This window comes from Myodes glareolus, chromosome 26 (genome assembly GCF_982192425.1).
Source record: "Myodes glareolus chromosome 26, mMyoGla1.1, whole genome shotgun sequence".
Lineage (NCBI taxonomy): Eukaryota > Metazoa > Chordata > Mammalia > Rodentia > Cricetidae > Myodes > Myodes glareolus.
The window spans coordinates 43,049,567-43,067,562 of NC_142051.1; the positions used below are offsets into that span (position 1 = coordinate 43,049,567).

General features: G+C 40.7%; 1 protein-coding gene across 1 annotated transcript in view; it reads left to right on the plus strand.

The window, feature by feature from the left end:
• Washc4 (WASH complex subunit 4) overlaps window positions 1-17,831 on the plus strand; it is a 54,335-nt gene extending 36,504 nt beyond the window's left edge. The window contains exons 23-33 of the mRNA XM_085683275.2: window positions 19-93; window positions 680-784; window positions 2,430-2,564; window positions 3,844-3,952; window positions 6,057-6,123; window positions 7,039-7,125; window positions 9,678-9,825; window positions 11,771-11,867; window positions 12,446-12,642; window positions 13,343-13,442; window positions 15,772-17,831. Of these exons, the coding sequence (XP_085539401.1) occupies window positions 19-93; window positions 680-784; window positions 2,430-2,564; window positions 3,844-3,952; window positions 6,057-6,123; window positions 7,039-7,125; window positions 9,678-9,825; window positions 11,771-11,867; window positions 12,446-12,642; window positions 13,343-13,442; window positions 15,772-15,839 (1,188 nt within the window). The 3' untranslated portion in view covers window positions 15,840-17,831. The remainder of the gene's footprint in view (window positions 1-18; window positions 94-679; window positions 785-2,429; window positions 2,565-3,843; window positions 3,953-6,056; window positions 6,124-7,038; window positions 7,126-9,677; window positions 9,826-11,770; window positions 11,868-12,445; window positions 12,643-13,342; window positions 13,443-15,771) is intronic.
• The last annotated feature ends 165 nt before the right edge of the window (window positions 17,832-17,996 follow it).

Below are 17,996 nucleotides of genomic sequence, written 5' to 3' on the forward strand. Positions count from 1 at the left end.
GTGTGCATTGTGTTGTAGGGGCTTGATGTTCTGGAAATTATGAGAAACATTCACATATTTGTCTCTCGATACCTCTATAATCTCAATAATCAGGTGAGTGGAATTTGCAGAAAGATTTTATTTGTTGCTTTGTGTTTTAAGGCAAGAGTTCACTCTGTAATTCTGACTGACCTAGAATTTACATCTAGCCTAGACTAGTTTTGGACTAATTCCTCCAGGGTGTTGGGATTACAGTAATACACAGCCATGCCCACCCCAGATCCAGTTTTAACAGGGATGACTTTATAATGGAATGGCCAAAAGACCAGGGATTGGCTTTTCAAAGGTGAAAGTTGATAACATGTGTAAAACAGAGAATAATTTTTTTAGAGGTTTTTTTTTTTTCTCTCCCCTTGAAACGGGGTCTTAAAATATAGCTCTGGCTAGCCTGGAGCTCGCTAAATAGGCCAGGCTGGCCTTGAACGCAGAGATTTATGTGCTGGATGCTGGCCTTAAAGGAGTGCACCACCACAACTGTTGAGATCCCTGGTTATTCTCTACTGCAGTGTGGTCATGTTATCTTAGTGGCCTTTCTATTAAATTATGCTTAATGAAAAGATTTTAAACTCTTTCTTGGATTATTAACCAGAGTTTGGGATAGGGTGTATTCTTATTGTTCCTAAATTTGTTTGCATTGCAGATTTTTATTGAACGGACAAGCAATAATAAGCATTTGAATACTATTAATATTCGACATATTGCTAATTCAATCCGGACACATGGGACAGGGATCATGAACACAACAGTAAGCATCTGCTGTGCTTTCGTGGGTGATAAACTTTTGCTGAACTTAGTAATTTGGAAGACTGTTTATTATAGAATATTTTGATAAGCACACACTCCTTCCTGTTTATATCACACCTGATGAGGGTATGAATAAAAATATCTGTTGTTACATTGTGTTGAATTTGGTGGCCGCTATGATGAAAAAGGCTGTATTAGGTTTCTTAGCCCTCTGGTCCATATTGTTAACAGTAGAAGTCAGTACACTGTATGTTAGTTCTCTCGTCCTCTCTGAAATGAGTCACTGGGACCGGTTTACTTACTGTAATTAGTGATGTTTTTAAGGGTAGAGAATGCCTAATTATTTAATAACCATGTGCATAAGCAATTTACTAAAAATGTTTTGAATCTTATTTGAAATGGGCAGTTACTTGTAGAAACCACTAAACTTGTAAACTATTTTTTTTCTCATAAGGTATGGCTAATTTTTCCAGGAGAGGAGGAAAATGTGCTTATAAAGACTATTAGACTATTTTGAGTAAGGGAAGGGTTATGAGGAGAGGACGGGAAGCCAGACGGGGGTCATTTTGGTACATGAGGAAGGCTATAGTTTCTGAGGTGATGTGTATGTTATGACTAGAGCTTTCATCAGTGGTTGCCAATGCGGAAGTGAGATTTAGAGAAGTCAGCATAAAATATAAGGCATCCTCAGATAGGGATCTCATCTGAGCCTTTAAGAACCAATAGGTTATGGAATTTTGAGGAGAAATGCTTCCCTCCATTGTAGCAAACGCCCCTGTCACCAGTGCTGGCAGCAGAGTCTATGCTTGTCAGGCGTGTACTAGGCACGGGTGTGAGGAAGCAGACGTTTTCTGCCTTCTTGGTAATAGGAGAATATTGATACTCATGTAGGTTACCTAGGCAGGAGATGAGAATCAGAGTGGCAGGTTACCCACTACTAAAGTGGGAAGGAGAGAAGTAGAGAAGACCAAGGCGTTTGTGCCTTAAATGTTTATGTCATAAATAAGCACCCTTTCTGTAACAAGGGAAGTATGGACAGTGAATTGACCAGCACCGTTAGTAACATTTGAGAGTAACGGCGTAGGGTTAGTGTAGTCTACCATTGCAGTACAGAATTAATTTTATGAGCTGCATAATATTCGAATCTCAGTTCACATCTCACTTTCTGAAGATTTGTGAATATGGGTTGGGCCTTTAGATAGTCGTTCTCAAAGCACCTGCATTCTTAAGTTTTAGAAATTATTGCATTTGTGATTTAATGATTAGTTAGTACATGTTCGAGTTGTTGCTACTCCGCTAGAATATGACCTCTAGCAGTGGAACAGGCACATTGCCTGGCGTGTGGAGGCTTCAGAGCCAGCTGGATGAGTGGGTGTTTTGTGCCTTCCCAGCATCCTGTTCCTTACTTGCAGGTTACTTGTAGGTCTGAATCCTATCATGAGAATACCCCTCCCCAGCCCCCATAGGAAGAGAGAGCAGCTTGTATAAGAGAAATCTGTAGAAACTTCTGTGAATTTGGGCACTAAAACTATTTAAATATTTCAGCTCCATTACTAGTTGAATTTCATAGATAGTACTTTTAGATCACTTATTCTGTATCATTTATTTGAAATTTCATATTAACTTTTCATTTTTTAATTTTATAGGTTAATTTTACCTACCAGTTTTTGAAAAAGAAGTTCTATATCTTTAGCCAGTTTATGTATGATGAACATATCAAATCCAGATTGATTAAAGATATTCGGTTTTTCAGGGAGATCAAGGACCAAAATGATCACAAGGTATGCTGTGTATTCTTAAGTACCTGGATTCGACTGCTGTAATGACAGATGCTTAGACTAGGCTTTGTTACTACACCTCTTCCGCGACTGTCTTCCCCCTTGTCTCCTGTGTCTGCCCTCTTCTCCAGCTTCCCTGTAACTTCCTGTGTTCTCTCTCGGGAAGCTTAAGGCAGATTTCTGACACATGCTGTCTGATACTCCAGAAATACTGCACAGTTGATTTCCTACCAGTAGTTTTAGCAATGCTGGTTTTTGGGGCTGGGAATGTAGCTTCTTGGCAATGGACTTGTCTGCCTTGTCCCTGGTACCATAAGGAAATCAAAAATACACCGGAAACAGCCAAAAACAGCAGAACTTGTGCTCATAAACAGAATTCTGTTTTCCCTTTGCCCTCCGTGTGAGTTTTCCCAGTGTGAGGTAAAAAACTGTTGCCGTGTAGGAAGTTAGTTATGACAGAGGCCATAACTGAAGATAGAGAACTCACGGACTTAGATGGGTTCTGCATCTGCTCTGCTGTTTGTGGAGCTGTGTGAATTACACAAAGATTCACCTAGTTCCTCAGTGTATTCCGTGGTAGTGCAGGAATTAATGGCAGGGCATCTCAGTAGAGGAGTGTGCTGATGTCTTTATATGGGATGGAGGTGACAGGTCGCCACACTACTGTAGAGGTGCGATGTCACTACGTAAGTGTTAGCCAGAACTTGGAAGCCTTTTCCACCCTAAACTGATGAAGGCAACTAGGAAATTTTTTTCTGTTTTGGTTTTTTGAGGCAGGGTCGCATGCGAGACTGACCTCGCACTTGCTCATAGCCAAGGAGGGTCTTGAACTCTGGTCTTGCTTCTGCCTCCCCAGAGCTGGCATCATAGGTTTGTGCTACCGAGCTTAGCATTTTAAGCAGCTTATTTATTCATTTGGAAGAAACGTGTGTGTAAATTCTTCAACAACAGGCCTATACAGACTTGTTTACAAATCTGTGAACACATGCAGTTACAGGCTCAGTCCTTCTCTGGTCTGATACAGTGGTTAGGGCCGGTGGCTCCTGTAGTGGGGACAGTTGAGTGTCATCCGTTTCTCCCTCTAGCTGAGACTAAAGAGCAGCACCAGAAGCATTGGTCTGAACACCAGCAGGGCTTGTTGCTACAGATTTGTCGTTAGACTTGAGTGAGTTATTTTTATAAAGAATTGAAATATAGAAAGACAGTGATACATTTCATGAGCCATTTACTAAGGATCTTATGTTTTAAGGGCCTAAAGATATCCTTAAATTTATCTCTTTAGTATCCTTTTGATAGAGCAGAAAAATTCAATCGAGGCATAAGAAAACTTGGAATTACACCAGAGGGACAGAGCTACCTTGACCAGTTCAGGCAGCTCATCAGCCAGATTGGTAAGTCACTTCAAAGTATTGAGAAACAGTGCAAGTACCAGAATCACATATACCACATACATGAGAGCTCATGTGCTGTGTGAATGTTTCTACTTGACTTCATTCCACTTACTAACTGTTGTGTAGGAACTGCCAATAAATGGTTAAATAAAATTTGTTAAAACAAATTACACATTTGCGTACTAAATGCACCCCAGAATTATATTCACAATTAAGAATCAACTGGTAAGTAAAAGTTAGTAGTTTAGTAGGTTTTGTGTAAGTTTGATTATAGATTATTTATTGAATGGTGTGATTTTTCAGTATTGTGTCATTGCGTGCTTTGTGTAGGATTTGTCATGTTTTAGAAGCAGGCTTGACTTTTGAAATACAGTACATAATTTTGAGAGAGAAGAACTCCATTTAAGCTCAAAGATTAGCAGGCTCTCAGTCTTCTGTGCTGTTGGCATGTGTGGTCTCTGTTACTGCCATCATGACGAGCCTGTGACGTGTGCTGACAAGAACTGAGAAGTGAAGTGGTGGTGACACCTCAGCCACGGGGCCAGCATGTGGGAAGCCCCCGCCTTTAGAGTCTAACAGATGAGGAGGTTGATGTACAAGTAATTTTTATAGCTTGATCTAGGCCACAGCTAACACATGGTGGAATCTAGATTTCAATTCAGTAGCCTGACTAGGCCTTTTGCTTTTAACACTATTCTCAGCATGCCTTTTACTTTAGTTGAAACAGTCAATTTAGGTATTTAATTTTTAAAAGATGTGTGTTAATAGGGCCAGAGAAATGGCTCAGTGGTTAAGAGTACTGAATGTTCTTCCAGAGGACCCAGGTTCAGTTTCCAGCACCCACATGGTAGCTCACAACTGTCTATATGTTTTAGGGCATCTGACATCCTCACACCAGTGCACATAAAATAAAATAAATTATATATTTAAAAAAAACTCTCCAGAGACTAAATAAAATATATAAATAAATAAAATATATAATTTTTAAAGATGCATGTTACATATTTTTTAAAAAGCTTGAATAGTTGGAATAGGCCTTAACATAGGTCATGATTGTTACTGTGTAGCATTAATATTGGGACTGTAATGCTTATGAGATATTAACTGTTACCTTTTTATTTGGCCTATCTTTCTCCCAAGTAATTTCGTTTCCATTACATATCCTGTTGTGACTCAGGACTTGTTTGCTTTAGGGATAGGATAGTGAAGAAGGCAGATGTCATAACTCATGGGTCCTTATCCTAGTTGAGGAGAAAAGCAGACAAAAAGATAGGGTACCTGTTAAGACCTGGGTAAAATGTGGTGGGCTGAGCATTCCTGTGCAGTGATCTTCAGGAGGACTCTCAGGGAAGTGAGATTTGAACAGCAGGAGCATGAATACTGGAGCAGGGTAAACTTTGTGTGTGTCTGGGGAAAGAGAGTACCAGACAGGCAGTGGAAGTGTAAAAGCCCTAAGCCTCCCAGACATTTTTGAGGACTAGTCTGGAATAGGGCTGGGATGAAGCTAGTGAAGACCCAAGTAGCAGGACACACGTGGGACAGCCCTGGGCAGGATTGTGCAGAGCTGTGCTGACACATGGAGAATGGCTGCCATTCTGGATGGAAGGACATGGCGTGCCGCAGTCGGATGGATGGATGGATGGATGGATGGATGGATGGATGGATGGATGGATGGATGGATAGATAGATAGATAGATAGATAGAAAGTATGAATACTGGGTAAAAGTCTGGAGATCAGAGGAGTCCAAGCTAGAGAGACAAATTTGAGAGGTCCCAAGTAAAGATTTCCTGACAGCACTTCAGAGGAGTGTGTGGGAAATTGTACTATAATTTTAAAATGTTTGATCATTTTAATGAAGCTAGCCTGCAATTAATGGTTTTAATTTATCAACTGAATTACATTTATCTTAAAATAGTAATGTCTGTGTATATCTAAATTTAACTTTTAAATGCACAACTGTTTTTTATGGAACAGAAATTAAAGTTAAAGCAGAATGTTTTGGTACTTAGGAGTGGAAACTTCCCAGTCGATTACTGTATGTATCTTGTCCTGATTGTTAGAATTGTTGTAAAGATGTGCTTTCTTTGTATGTGAATTTTGAAGGTAATGCTATGGGCTATATACGGATGATAAGATCTGGTGGTCTTCACTGTAGCAGCAATGCCATTAGGTATGGATTCAAACTTTATTTCTGCCTTGTTTGTGAATTTTACCTTTCTTTCATAATACTGTAGAAAATGTACTTGTGTTTTTTCAATACATTTGAGGTGTTACTGCCTAACCTCTGCCCCTTTGATATAAATTTGTAAACTTGTTTTCTTCCTAGTGAAGAAAACATTGATCTTAACACCTGAGGAATTTTTACTCTTATATTTTAAGATTATATTAGGGGGCTAGAAAAATGATATAGCATTTACTCCTCCAGAGTACTTGGGTACATTCCCAGCACCCATACGGTTGAAAACAACTGGCTGTAATTCTAGATCCAGGGCATCCAACACCCTCTTTCAGTCTCCACATGCGTGGCACATAGACACACAGGCAGGCAAATACCCATACACATAAAATAGAAATAAGTCTGTTAAAAAAATTTTAAATAGAGGGGCTGGAGAGATGGCTCAGCGGTTAAGAACATTGACGCTTCTTCCAAAGGTCCTGAGTTCAATTCCCGGCAACCACATGGTGGCTCACAACCATCTGTAATGAGGTCTGCTGCCCTCTTCTGGCCTGCAGGCATACACACAGACAGAATATTGTATACATAATAAATAAATAAATATAAAAAGCTTTTTAAATAGAAAAGATTTTTTTTAAAAAAAAGACTTTTTGAAAATATTTCTTTAAAATACAGTGAAGTGATTTCTATCAGCATAACTAATGAATGTAAAGATTGCTAATTTTGAATATCAGAATGTGAGCACATAAAGTTTGATTTGGAACTAAAGTGATATTAACAGTATTACTTGAAATGCAAAGTTTTTCCCAAATACATACTTAATTTTTGCCCTTCCATAGTACTTCATGTATGTGTTGGTTGCATATATTTTACTTGCCCCCATAAATTCCTTCTCAAATTCTCACGTAGATTCGTGCCAGATCTTGAAGACATTGTGAGCTTTGAAGAGCTAGTAAAGGAGGAAGGGCTTGCAGAAGAAACACTCAGAGCAGCCAGGTAAGCTGGGGAGTGGCCAAAACTGGGACGCTGAGATTCGCTTCCAGAAGGCAGTGAGAAGATAGATATGGCCGTGTTTGTAGTCTCAACTTAGGAAGTACGTCGTTTCTAATATCTTTTCAACCTGACCAGAAAGTGATCTTCTGGAAAATGCTGTGCACATGCAGCTGTCAGTCACATATTCCTGTCTGGAGCCGGTGACCTCATTTGTGAAGCTAATTCATCCGGTGCTGAAGCTGTGGCTCAGTGGTTAAGAGCACTTGGCTGCTGTTGTAGAGGACTTCAGTTCCCAGCCATCACATGGAGGCTCTAGGGTGACGGAAAAAAGTTAGTGGAGGCTTGGATATACAGATGGTACCTAAACTAAATAATTTTAACTTTAGTTATTATTATATTATAAAAACGATAAGCATTGGGGCTGGAGAGATGGCTCAGAGGTTAAGAGCACTGACTGCTCTTCCAGAGGTCCTGAGTTCAATTCCCAGCAACCGCATGGTGGCTCGCAGCCATCTGTAATGAAATCTGGTGCCCTCTTCTGGCCTGCAGGCATATATGGAGGTAGAATGTTGTATACATAATAAATAAATAAATCTTTTTTTTATTATTATTATTATTAAATTATAAAAGTTTCCATTTCAGCCCCTCCTCCCCCCACCCTCCCACTCCCCCCCACTCCCTCTCCCCCTCCCTCTCCATCCCCCAGAGCAGTCAGGGTTTCCTGCCCTGTGGGAAGCCCGAGTTCCTCCCCCCTCCCTCCAGGTCCAGGGAAGGTGAGAGTCCAAACAGACTGGAGCGCCAAAATCCCGTACATGCAGAGGAAGCAAGTCCCAGTGTCGTTGTCAACGGCTTTTCAAAAAGGCTCCGGGCCAGCCACATTCAGAGAATCTGGCTGGATCATGTCCTCGTTCAGTCCCAGTCCAACAGGCCTTGGTGAACTCCCATTATATCAGTCCCCTTGTATCAGTGGGTGCTCGCATCCCTTGCAGTCCTGATTACTTTTTTTTATTTTCTTCATCATTCTGTTCCTCATTTGGACTGTGGAGTGCTCAGTTCGGTGTTCCAATATGGGTCTCCATCTGTATCGCCATCCAACGTCGGATGAAGGTTTCCTGTGCCCTTGCCTTCATTGCTCACGATCTCTTTCCTTCTGCCTCTCATTTGGACCTAGGGAGTTAAGTCCAGTGTTCCAACGTGGTTCTCTGCCTCCATCTCCATCCATCGCCAGATGAGGGTTCTATGGTGACATGCAAAATATTCATCAGTATGGTTGTGGGCCAAGGCTGGTTCAGGCACCCTCTCCTCTGTCCAGAGAACAATCTGGGGATCTCTCCTTGGACCTGGGATCCCATATATAATCAAGTTTCCTATAAACCCTAAGATGACTCCCTTAGTTGAAATATATTCTTCCCTGATCCCTTATTCATCCTTCCTCCCTTCCCCCCATCCCGGTCAACCGAGCTTTCTCCATTAAATAAATAAATCTTTAAAAAAATGATAAGCATTCAATTGAAACCATATTACTTGTTTTTTATTTTAATTCTTTTTTCAGGCAAGTATTACGCACTGTGATTGTTGTGATGCCGGGCAGGGCAACAGGGAGGAGCAACTCCCAGCCAGCCTGGAGATGCTAGGGAACCATAGGTACACTACAGCGTTGTGGTCTGCTGCTGCACTGTGCTGTTAATAGCTTAGGGGTATTCAGTGCAGTTCTACTTCAGTTCCCACTTACCGCACTGCCAGTGTATTAGGATTCTTCACAGGATGAAGAGCGTCTCTAGTTGCTTCATGTCATCTTAGAAAACCTTCCACTGATGGAGCTTGAGAATAGTAGTGGTCATATTTAATCCCCAGCCACAGAAGCTGCTGGTTCTGAAGGTTGTAGGAGATGTTCAGCTCTGAAAGAGGACCAGATGGGGGCTAAGCAGATGAAGAGGTTTAGTGCAGCAGAATATATTTACAGTGAACATGGGTTCTCACGAAAGAGAGACCCAGCCAACATAAAATCCTTGCTACCAAACCTGTGTCAAGCCTCAGAACCCACATGGTGAAAGAAAGAAACCAGCTACTGCAAGTTGTTCTCTCATATTTACATGTTTATGTATTTGCTTGCACACACACATGCATGCATGCCTGCCTATGTGGACACTATTCCACTAATGTTTTAAAGAGTTGGTGAGGGGGCTCAGCAAGTAAGAGCACTTGCAACTTAGCCTAACAATCTGTGTTTCACCCTCAGACTCCACAGGTTGTTTTCTGACTTAGGTGCAGTGTGTGTACATGTGTATGACACATGCACAGTGTGTATGAACACAGTGAATGAATGCAAAAAAAAAAAAAAAAAAGGAAAGGAAAGGAAATACAGGCTGCTCTTTAAGGATGCTGTGTTCTTTTGTAGGGACTAAGTTCATTAAGTGATACTGATTAGTTTTCGCTCATCCTGATGTCCATGGAAGTTTACGCTGTTTCCTGATTTGGAGTAGCATTATTTAACCTAATAAAAGACCTGGATTTTTAAGAAGCCACACCAAGGAATGTTTTGTTTTGTTTTGTAGGCATTTGGACTCAGTCCTCAGTGATCATACCCGAAATTCTGCTGAAGGCACAGAATATTTCAAAATGCTTGTAGATGTTTTTGCTCCAGAATTTCGAAGGCCAAAGAATATACATCTCAGGAATTTCTATATCATTGTCCCTCCTCTAGTGAGTATTTGCAAAACAGAAGTGAGGTTTTAATAGCTGTTACTACAGATTCACCTTCCATAAAGCATGAAGTACATCCATACCTCTGGCTATCAATGGGATTGTGACGTCAGCAGTTACGACCCAAACCTTGGACTTGCAGCTGAATTTTCCTAGCTGACAGGTTCTTACCAGCAGCAAGAGGAAGTCGTGTTTTCAGTCACTCGAGACTGCGTCCTTCCACGTATGCCGTAGGATCTTTACACACTTGACATAGAATCATTTTAACTGCTTCCTGTAGATCAACTTATTATGATGTCAGGTTTGTGCCAATGTACAAACCACTTTCGGAATAACTTCCCCTTTCAGCTGTGGACACCTGCGCCTGTAATGACTGTAGTGCTTTCTCCTGAAATGTTTGTTTTCTTTGCTAATTCCATGGTTGCTCTCTAAAAATAGCTCAAGTCATCACGAATTAGATTATAGAAACAGTTATTGTGGCAAGAGAAATGAGTTTAGAAAGGTATATATTAGCAATCAGTCTGATCTTAGGAGATTTCTGTACCGAATTTTTAGTAGCTGTCTTTGAAATCTGAGCACCCACAGGTACATGATAGCTTCTTATTACATCTGATTTGGATCAATAGTAGTTTTCCATAATCTGGGGTGCAACTTGAGTGCAGTGTTTGTCTAGCATGCGGGTTCTACCCCAGCACTCTGTAGACTGGACGTGGTGGTCTATTTTTGTAATCTCTGCTTTTGGGAGGTAGGTAGAAAGAAATAGGAGGATCCAGAGTTGAAAACTATCCCTGGCCAGCCTGAACTATATTCGGTGGTTTTCAAAACAAACAACAGAAACTGCTGGAGGTCTGGGTCAGTGAGTACAAGCACTGCTGCCTTTCCAGAAGACTCAGGCTTGACTCTGAGAAGCCACATGGCAGTGCAGAGCTGTCTGTATCTATAGTCCCGGGGATCTTACACCCCCTTCTCACCTCCGTCAGCACTGCATGCAAATGGTGCATATATGTACATGCAGGCAAATATGCATACACATAAAAACATATAAAAGAATTTTAAGTGCTCAAAATAAACTCCCTCTCCTTGAATTGCTAATTTCCTTGTATACAGACATCATCACCTATTAGAAATTGTTCCCCAACACCAAACGCCTTCCTTTCTGTTTCATACATCTATTGTTTACTGTTGTTTTTAATATCTCGAATGTGGTAGAGATGCCCATACACATCTGCTGAGTGCCGAGGTTAAAGATGTGTGTTACTTGGTAATAATATATGTACTGACTTGAATCCTCCCCACGCTCCTGTAATCTGGAGAACATCATGTACAGACCATGCCAGGCAGCCGTGGAACCATAGGTGAATTGAGGGAAGAGTCTGAATTTTTTTAAAAAATTCAGTTATATAATAGACTAAGTGTATTACAAAGACATAGTGTGCTATTTTTTGTCCTTCATAGTCTGAGTCCAGGGGAGAAGATAAATATAATGAGCTGCCAATTAAAAAAAAAAAAAGACGAAATGTGAGTCGACAAAGATTTCACAAATTGATTGTGATTATCAGACATTTTTTAGTAAGAGCCACTACTATGTAGTATTTTAGGATGATCTGTGGAGGTGGAAGGAAGGATTGCTTTGTAAAAAGTGCTTATGTTTTGAGGTAAAGCGAAACCATTTCCTGCTCCCTATGTTTCCTTGTGTTTCACTTTGGGTCAAAATCTCCTAAGAGTCAGTGTTCTCACTAAACTGCACTGTGAGGGTGAGATGAGCGGAGGGGAGTCTCACACAGAGGACTCGGCAGAGTTCCCGTCCTCACCAGGAGCCAGTTTGCTCAAGGCAGATGTTCAGGAACTGAGAAGAAATTATGTTTGTAGTTTTTGAAATGTCTGTTGTAGCAAATTCGCGAATTTTATTAGCTCAATTGTTTTTCTGTGTCTTCTTTCCTTTTAGACGCTCAACTTTGTAGAACATTCTATAAGCTGCAAAGAGAAATTGAATAAAAAAAATAAGATAGGAGCGGCATTTACTGATGATGGTTTTGCCATGGGTAAGCTTAATAGCTATTTTCCTATCAGTTTTGTGTTTACCTTAAAGTGGGCTCTTAGAAAAATTTGCTTGAAAATAGCTTTATGTGCACCTTAAAATATGCTGTTTTCTCTAAGGAGTGCCTGCTGTTAGCACTGTTCTTCACAAGGCCTTTCCATCACCTGTGTCGTCATTTGAGGCCATTAGAACAGAAATACTGTTTGTCCAACTTGCCCTCTGTCTGGGTTTGCTTTGTTGTGGTTTTCGTTTTTCATCTTCTGTTTGGTTTCACTGGTGCCCATGTAGCCTTCCTCGTTTCTCTTCTGTTTATCTTTGGATTTTGTATTATGACCATGGACAGCTCATTTTTCCTGATGATGTCCAGTATTGTATTGTTTTAGTTTTTTCTTTTTTATACTTTTCATCTTTTCCCTCCTTAAACCAAGGAACCTAGAAGAGAACCCTGGTTAACCATTTTTGCTGTGAAATATGCTTTGAAAGTGTTGATTCAAGTGACTAGCTTAGTGCTTGGATCTGTAGGTGATGGAGAAAGAAAGGAGGACTATACACACTGAAATTTAAATTTTGGTTTTACTGTAGGTGTGGCTTATACCTTAAAGCTTTTGGATCAGTACCAGGAGTTTGATTCCCTTCATTGGTTCCAGTCTGTTAGAGAAAAGTACATAAAGGAGATAAGAGCAGTTGCTAAGCAACAGAATGTACAGTCAACTAGTCAAGATGAGAAGCTGCTGCAGACCATGAACCTCACTCAGAAGCGACTGGAGGTCTATCTGCAGGTAGGGCCTCTGGTCCAGATCCCGCTGACTGATGATGTAATGATGGACATTACTGGGGTCTATCTGCAGGTAGGGCCTCTGGTCCAGATCCCGCTGACTGATGATGTAATGATGGACATTACTGGGGTCTATCTGCAGGTAGGGCCTCTGGTCCAGATCCCGCTGGCTGATCTGCACTACAATTGATATCTGAAGCCATATGAGATAATAGCAGTAAAAAGAATACATGTTAGAATTGATATTTGAATATTAGATCATAAAAAATTAGATTGGGCTGGGCAATATGGCAGGGTATGAAGTGCTTGTCCTACAAGCCTGTGAACTGGAGTTCAGGTCCCCAGAACCCGTGGAAAAGCTGGGAAGGTGTATTACCTGTGATTCTAGCACTTAGAAGGCAGATTCAGGAAGTGCCTTCCAGCAAGCTGCCCAGAATCTGTGAGCCCCAGGATTGAGTGACAGACCATGCCTTAATATGTGACTTGGAGAGTGATTGAGGAGGACACCTAACTTCAACTTTGGAGCTATGCACACACGCACACACAGATAAATTCCCAGTCGCACATGTGAACAGGCTTGGACACACCGTACACACATGTGCACGGGTATGACCAGGGTACTTAGAACTCCTTTAGAGACATTAAAATGCTACTTTTTTGTTTTGTTAAAAGTATTTCCCTTTTTTTCAAATTTTCTCATGTAGGAATTTGAACTGCTTTATTTCTCACTGAGCAGTGCAAGAATTTTCTTCAGAGCAGACAAGACTGCAGCTGAAGAGAATCAAGAAAAGAAAGAGAAGGAAGGTCAGTGAACGGCACAGTTGTGCACAGACCAGTGACGGTTGACAGCGGTGTTCCATCTTCTTGTCAGATTTCTAGTTTACTTAGTGTTTTGGAAAATCATATAGACCTAGAAATGAATCTTTTGCTAACAGCCACATGGATCCCATTTACTTTATTCCTTAAGCCCGTGCTCCGGTTTATCTAACAAACTTAACAAGCTGCTTCCTTTCCCTTACTGCTCCAGCCTGTCCCAGGAGGGAAGGAGGCTGGCTAACAGCAGCTGCAAACAGCTGAGCTGCAGAGGTGCCGAGGTGACTGTGCTTGTTGAGGAGGCTGAAATCCCTGGGGTGTGGGTGTCATGATAACAGCGTCCACTCTGTGTGCTGAGGTCCACGCCCGAGCCCCTGTGGAAAGCCTTGTGCCCATCCTAGTCTGTAGGGTGCTGGGGGCTCACATGCGTCACTCAGTGTCCACGACCCTTGCTCAGTGCTTCACAGCTCAGGGCTCCGTTTCTCTCAGAACAGTTGTCTACTCTGAGGAATATCTGGTTCATTCCATTGTGGAAATTATGAAACATATGTAGGTGCAGGAGCTAGGTAACATTTAGAATTTTATGGGTTTTTCCATGTTATATCTTTCATGTTAATTTTCATGAATTGAAATGTAAAATATTTTAATAAAAGGCGATTTTTAAATTTTTTTTTCATTTTTGCATTGAGCGGAGGCTGTTCCTTGGAGTAGAGTTTTGTAAACCAGTTTATTCTTGTCAGTGTTGTATATGTTAAGGGTCACTTACCAGTACTGGGTATCTGAAGCACATCCAGGTATTTTTAAAATCTGGACTAATAAGCATGTGCTGGAAATGACTCCCGATGCTCTGTCTGTCCGTACTGTTTGTTAGTGCTCTACACAGCAATGCGGGCACATACATATGAAGGAACGAGCTGGGGTCGTCTGGATTGTGAAGACACAGCTATTGCTTTGGTTTTACTGCAGCTGACTAAGCAAACTGCAAGTGGGTTTTGTATTTGCTTTAAGGCCTGAAGCATGAAGACAGCCACAGCCAGCCTAGTCTTCAGGCTGATCCTGTGGAGCTTCTTGCTGTGTCCTGTTCTTCAGGACACTGTCTGGTGATGTCACTCATATGTCTGGTCAATCTTCTCATTATAGCTGTGTTCAACTGCAGTTGTCTGAGTGGTGAGAGCTGCTTAGTACAGAACTCAAATGACTGTCACCTACTGACATAACATTTTGCACAAAGTGCCAATAATTTGTTGGCACAAATAATAAAAGGCTGTGGTGGTGGGGCACACCTCAAATCTAGCACTTGAGAGGCAGAGGCTAGCCAGGACTACACAGAGAAACCCTGTCTCAAAAAACCAAAATGTCAAAAAATAAATTATGATCTGAGGCAGTGGCTCATGCCTGTAATTTTAATATTTGGGAGGCTGAAACAGATCACTGAGTTCAAAGCTACCGTAGACTACAGAAACTCTAGACAAGTCTGACCTACAAAGTCTCAAAAGATAAAAAAAAGGAACTGGGGAGATTGTTTAGTAGGTAAAATGCTTAGAGAACCTGAGTTCAGATCTCTAGCATGCATGTAAAAGCCAGGCATAGTGGCATGTGTCTACAAACCTAGTTCATCAATGGGACTCACTGGCCAGCCAGTTTAGCCAATGAGAAAGCTCTGGGTTCTGTTATAGAGACCCTGTACCAAAAAACTAGGGACCGAAGAAATGTCTCCACAGTTTAAAGCACTGGAACTCTTCCAGATGACCTGGGTTTGGGTTCACTTCAGAATCCACATGGCAGTTCACAACCATCTATAACCCCAGTTCCAGGGGCTGACACCCTGTTTTGGCCTCCTAGAGCGCCACACATGAATGTAGACAAAATACCCATGCAGAAAAGAAAACAATTTAAATAAATTTTTTTTTTAAATGAGGAAAGTGATAGAGGTAGATACTCAATGTCCATTGTCTGGTTTCCATGTGTGAGTGTGTGCACACATGCACCATATGTGTGTACACTTGTGTCCATACCATACTCACAGACATATAAATACTCTTTACTGATGGCAAGTTACTCACCCAAACTGTTCTGACACATGTGTTCCGGCTGTGTTTGTGTCAGTAATGGCTGTCTGGTTTCCTGTCTGTCTTAGCTGATGGAAGGAAGATTTTTTAACATTTAAACAAACTAATATAATTTGTGATGTTAGAAAAATACTTCATGGATGCAACTTTATAAATTGACATTTTAGTAGTATAGCTTTTTTCAAATTGTATTTATTAATTAATTTTTTAAAAACTAACAAGTATTTCCACTGATATTTTCTCTCTTTCAGAAGAAACTAAAACGAGCAATGGTGATGTCCCCGAGGGCCCTGCGTCTGCAGACCCTGTTGTGAGATGATGCTCTGGGGTCATCTGGTGTCATGATACCTTCCCAGTGCCGTGGATTACAGACTGCTTGAGAAATTGTCTTTTCCTAGGTCACATCATGGAAAATGCTGTATGGCAGTGCTTTGGAGTCAAGCTCATTTTATTTCTGATGCTCTGGTTTTCAAGGGCTGAGAAGCAGATATTGGATCTTTGGGGTGTAGGCTGAAGATGCTCCTGCTGGACTCTTTGACGTGAAGCTATCAAAGGGAAAGTCCAGATCCCCACACCATTGCTTCCCATCTCCTGTACTCAGTGTGTTTGTAATTTGTGTGTGTCTTTGATCCATGTTGATCTCAAGTCATGGGAAAGTCGGTGCATATGCTGTACACAGCCAGTAAATACTCGATTTAAAGAGTTGAGCTTGAAATTCGTGACCATCTGATCAGACTCTAAGGAAGCATTGACGCTAGAGGTGAGGTGCTGTGTGACTGTCTGTGCAGTGTGGCTAACTGGTTCCCATGTGACTCTTCATGAGCTGCTGATGTCTAATGAGGCATTTTATAATAGTTTACATTGTTTTGGGAACATTTATCCTCCAACAATTGCTTTAAATTTAAGATTTACTTAATCTCAAAGAAAACTCAGATTAAGCCATAGACTCCCACTTGAAGCTTCACTGCATTTGACGGCACTCTGATACTGGGGAAAAAAAGAATGAATTATCCTACATCCAAACTCAGGTTTCTTCATTACATTAAATTGAAATTCTGGTGGCAATTTAGACAGATTTTTACTTTAAATCCAGTGTAATGATTAAATAATACTGCACTATGGCAGGCTTTCAGTAATTACCACTGTGAGAATGGAACTAGTACGTCACTTTCTGATGTTCAAAGAAAGAAAGACCGTGAGGAAATGTAGTTCTAACAAACGGCCAGCGTTACTTTTGTGAAGCTGCGCTAGCTAGTTAGTGAAACCGTCATGGCCTTTTGAACGTATAACGATGCCTTTGGGGTGAAAAGGAAGGTTTAAAACTTTAGATGTAATACAGACATTTCTTTTGGAAATGCTTGTTTTTCTGTTGCGTTTGCCTGCTTAACAATTTCTTTGGATAAATCTTGCAAATAATCCTAACACTTAGAATTCTGACATGGCTCCGTGGCTCCAGCTTTTGGAGTGGAGGTACAGGGTCCTGCCTGGGACTCACTGATTAGGCTCGGGAACTTTCCCAGTCCAAGCTAAATACTATGACTGTTAAATCAGAAGAAACAGAATAGATTGGAAATGTTTTTTATTATGTTAAACATGGTTTAGAGAATTATGAACAAAGGATGGATTAAAGGCATTTAATATTTGTAATTGATACTAACTGTAGAGATGGCCCTAAAGCATGCTGCATAATTAATAATTTATATTTTCATTATTATAAATGTTTATATTAATGATACTGGATTTGATTATATCAGATTTGTCACCATTTTATAGTACCAGTATTTTCTTTCATTTAAAAAATGTTCATTGATCATTATTCCTGCACACTAGAGTTTACATACTGTCTGTCTCCCTGGACACTTAAAATTGGGAAGAAAGTGACATAATTGTTCTACCTGTAGTTAGAACTAATGTCACCACAGTCTGGATGAGTTATAATAAGTTCGTGTAGTTGAAATAAAATCTCTGAAGAGAGATGTATTTAAATGGTCTCAAATTGAAGAGCAACGGGACTTCAGTGTACTCAAGCTTGAGTTGATGCGTACATTAGATGATGGTTTTCCTTGCTAATATTTTTTTCAGACATACTGTAACTGAAATATTAACATGAGTGTTTTGTTGTAAATTCACAGAAAACTTAATGATGTTCCAGTTCTCAGGAATTAAGAAATAACCATAACATTGTCAGTTCTAATTAGATTTTGTAAAAGACAGTAAGGTTCTTATCTCACTTGAGTGTGGGGGTTCTCCTTTTCCCCAACTCTAATAGAGTTCATTATGTATAATAAAACATTAATAAGTAAAATTTCAACGTTGTCCTTCCCGTGGATGTTTATGGGCAGAATTAAATGTCTTCAGCAGTAGGTGTTGTTAGTGTGACTCTGGTGGTGTGGGGCTGAGGACTTAGCTAGACAGGCAGTCTGCAGAGTGGTTCCTCCCTTTCCTTCATAGATCCTTGATTGTTGATAGTCAGTTG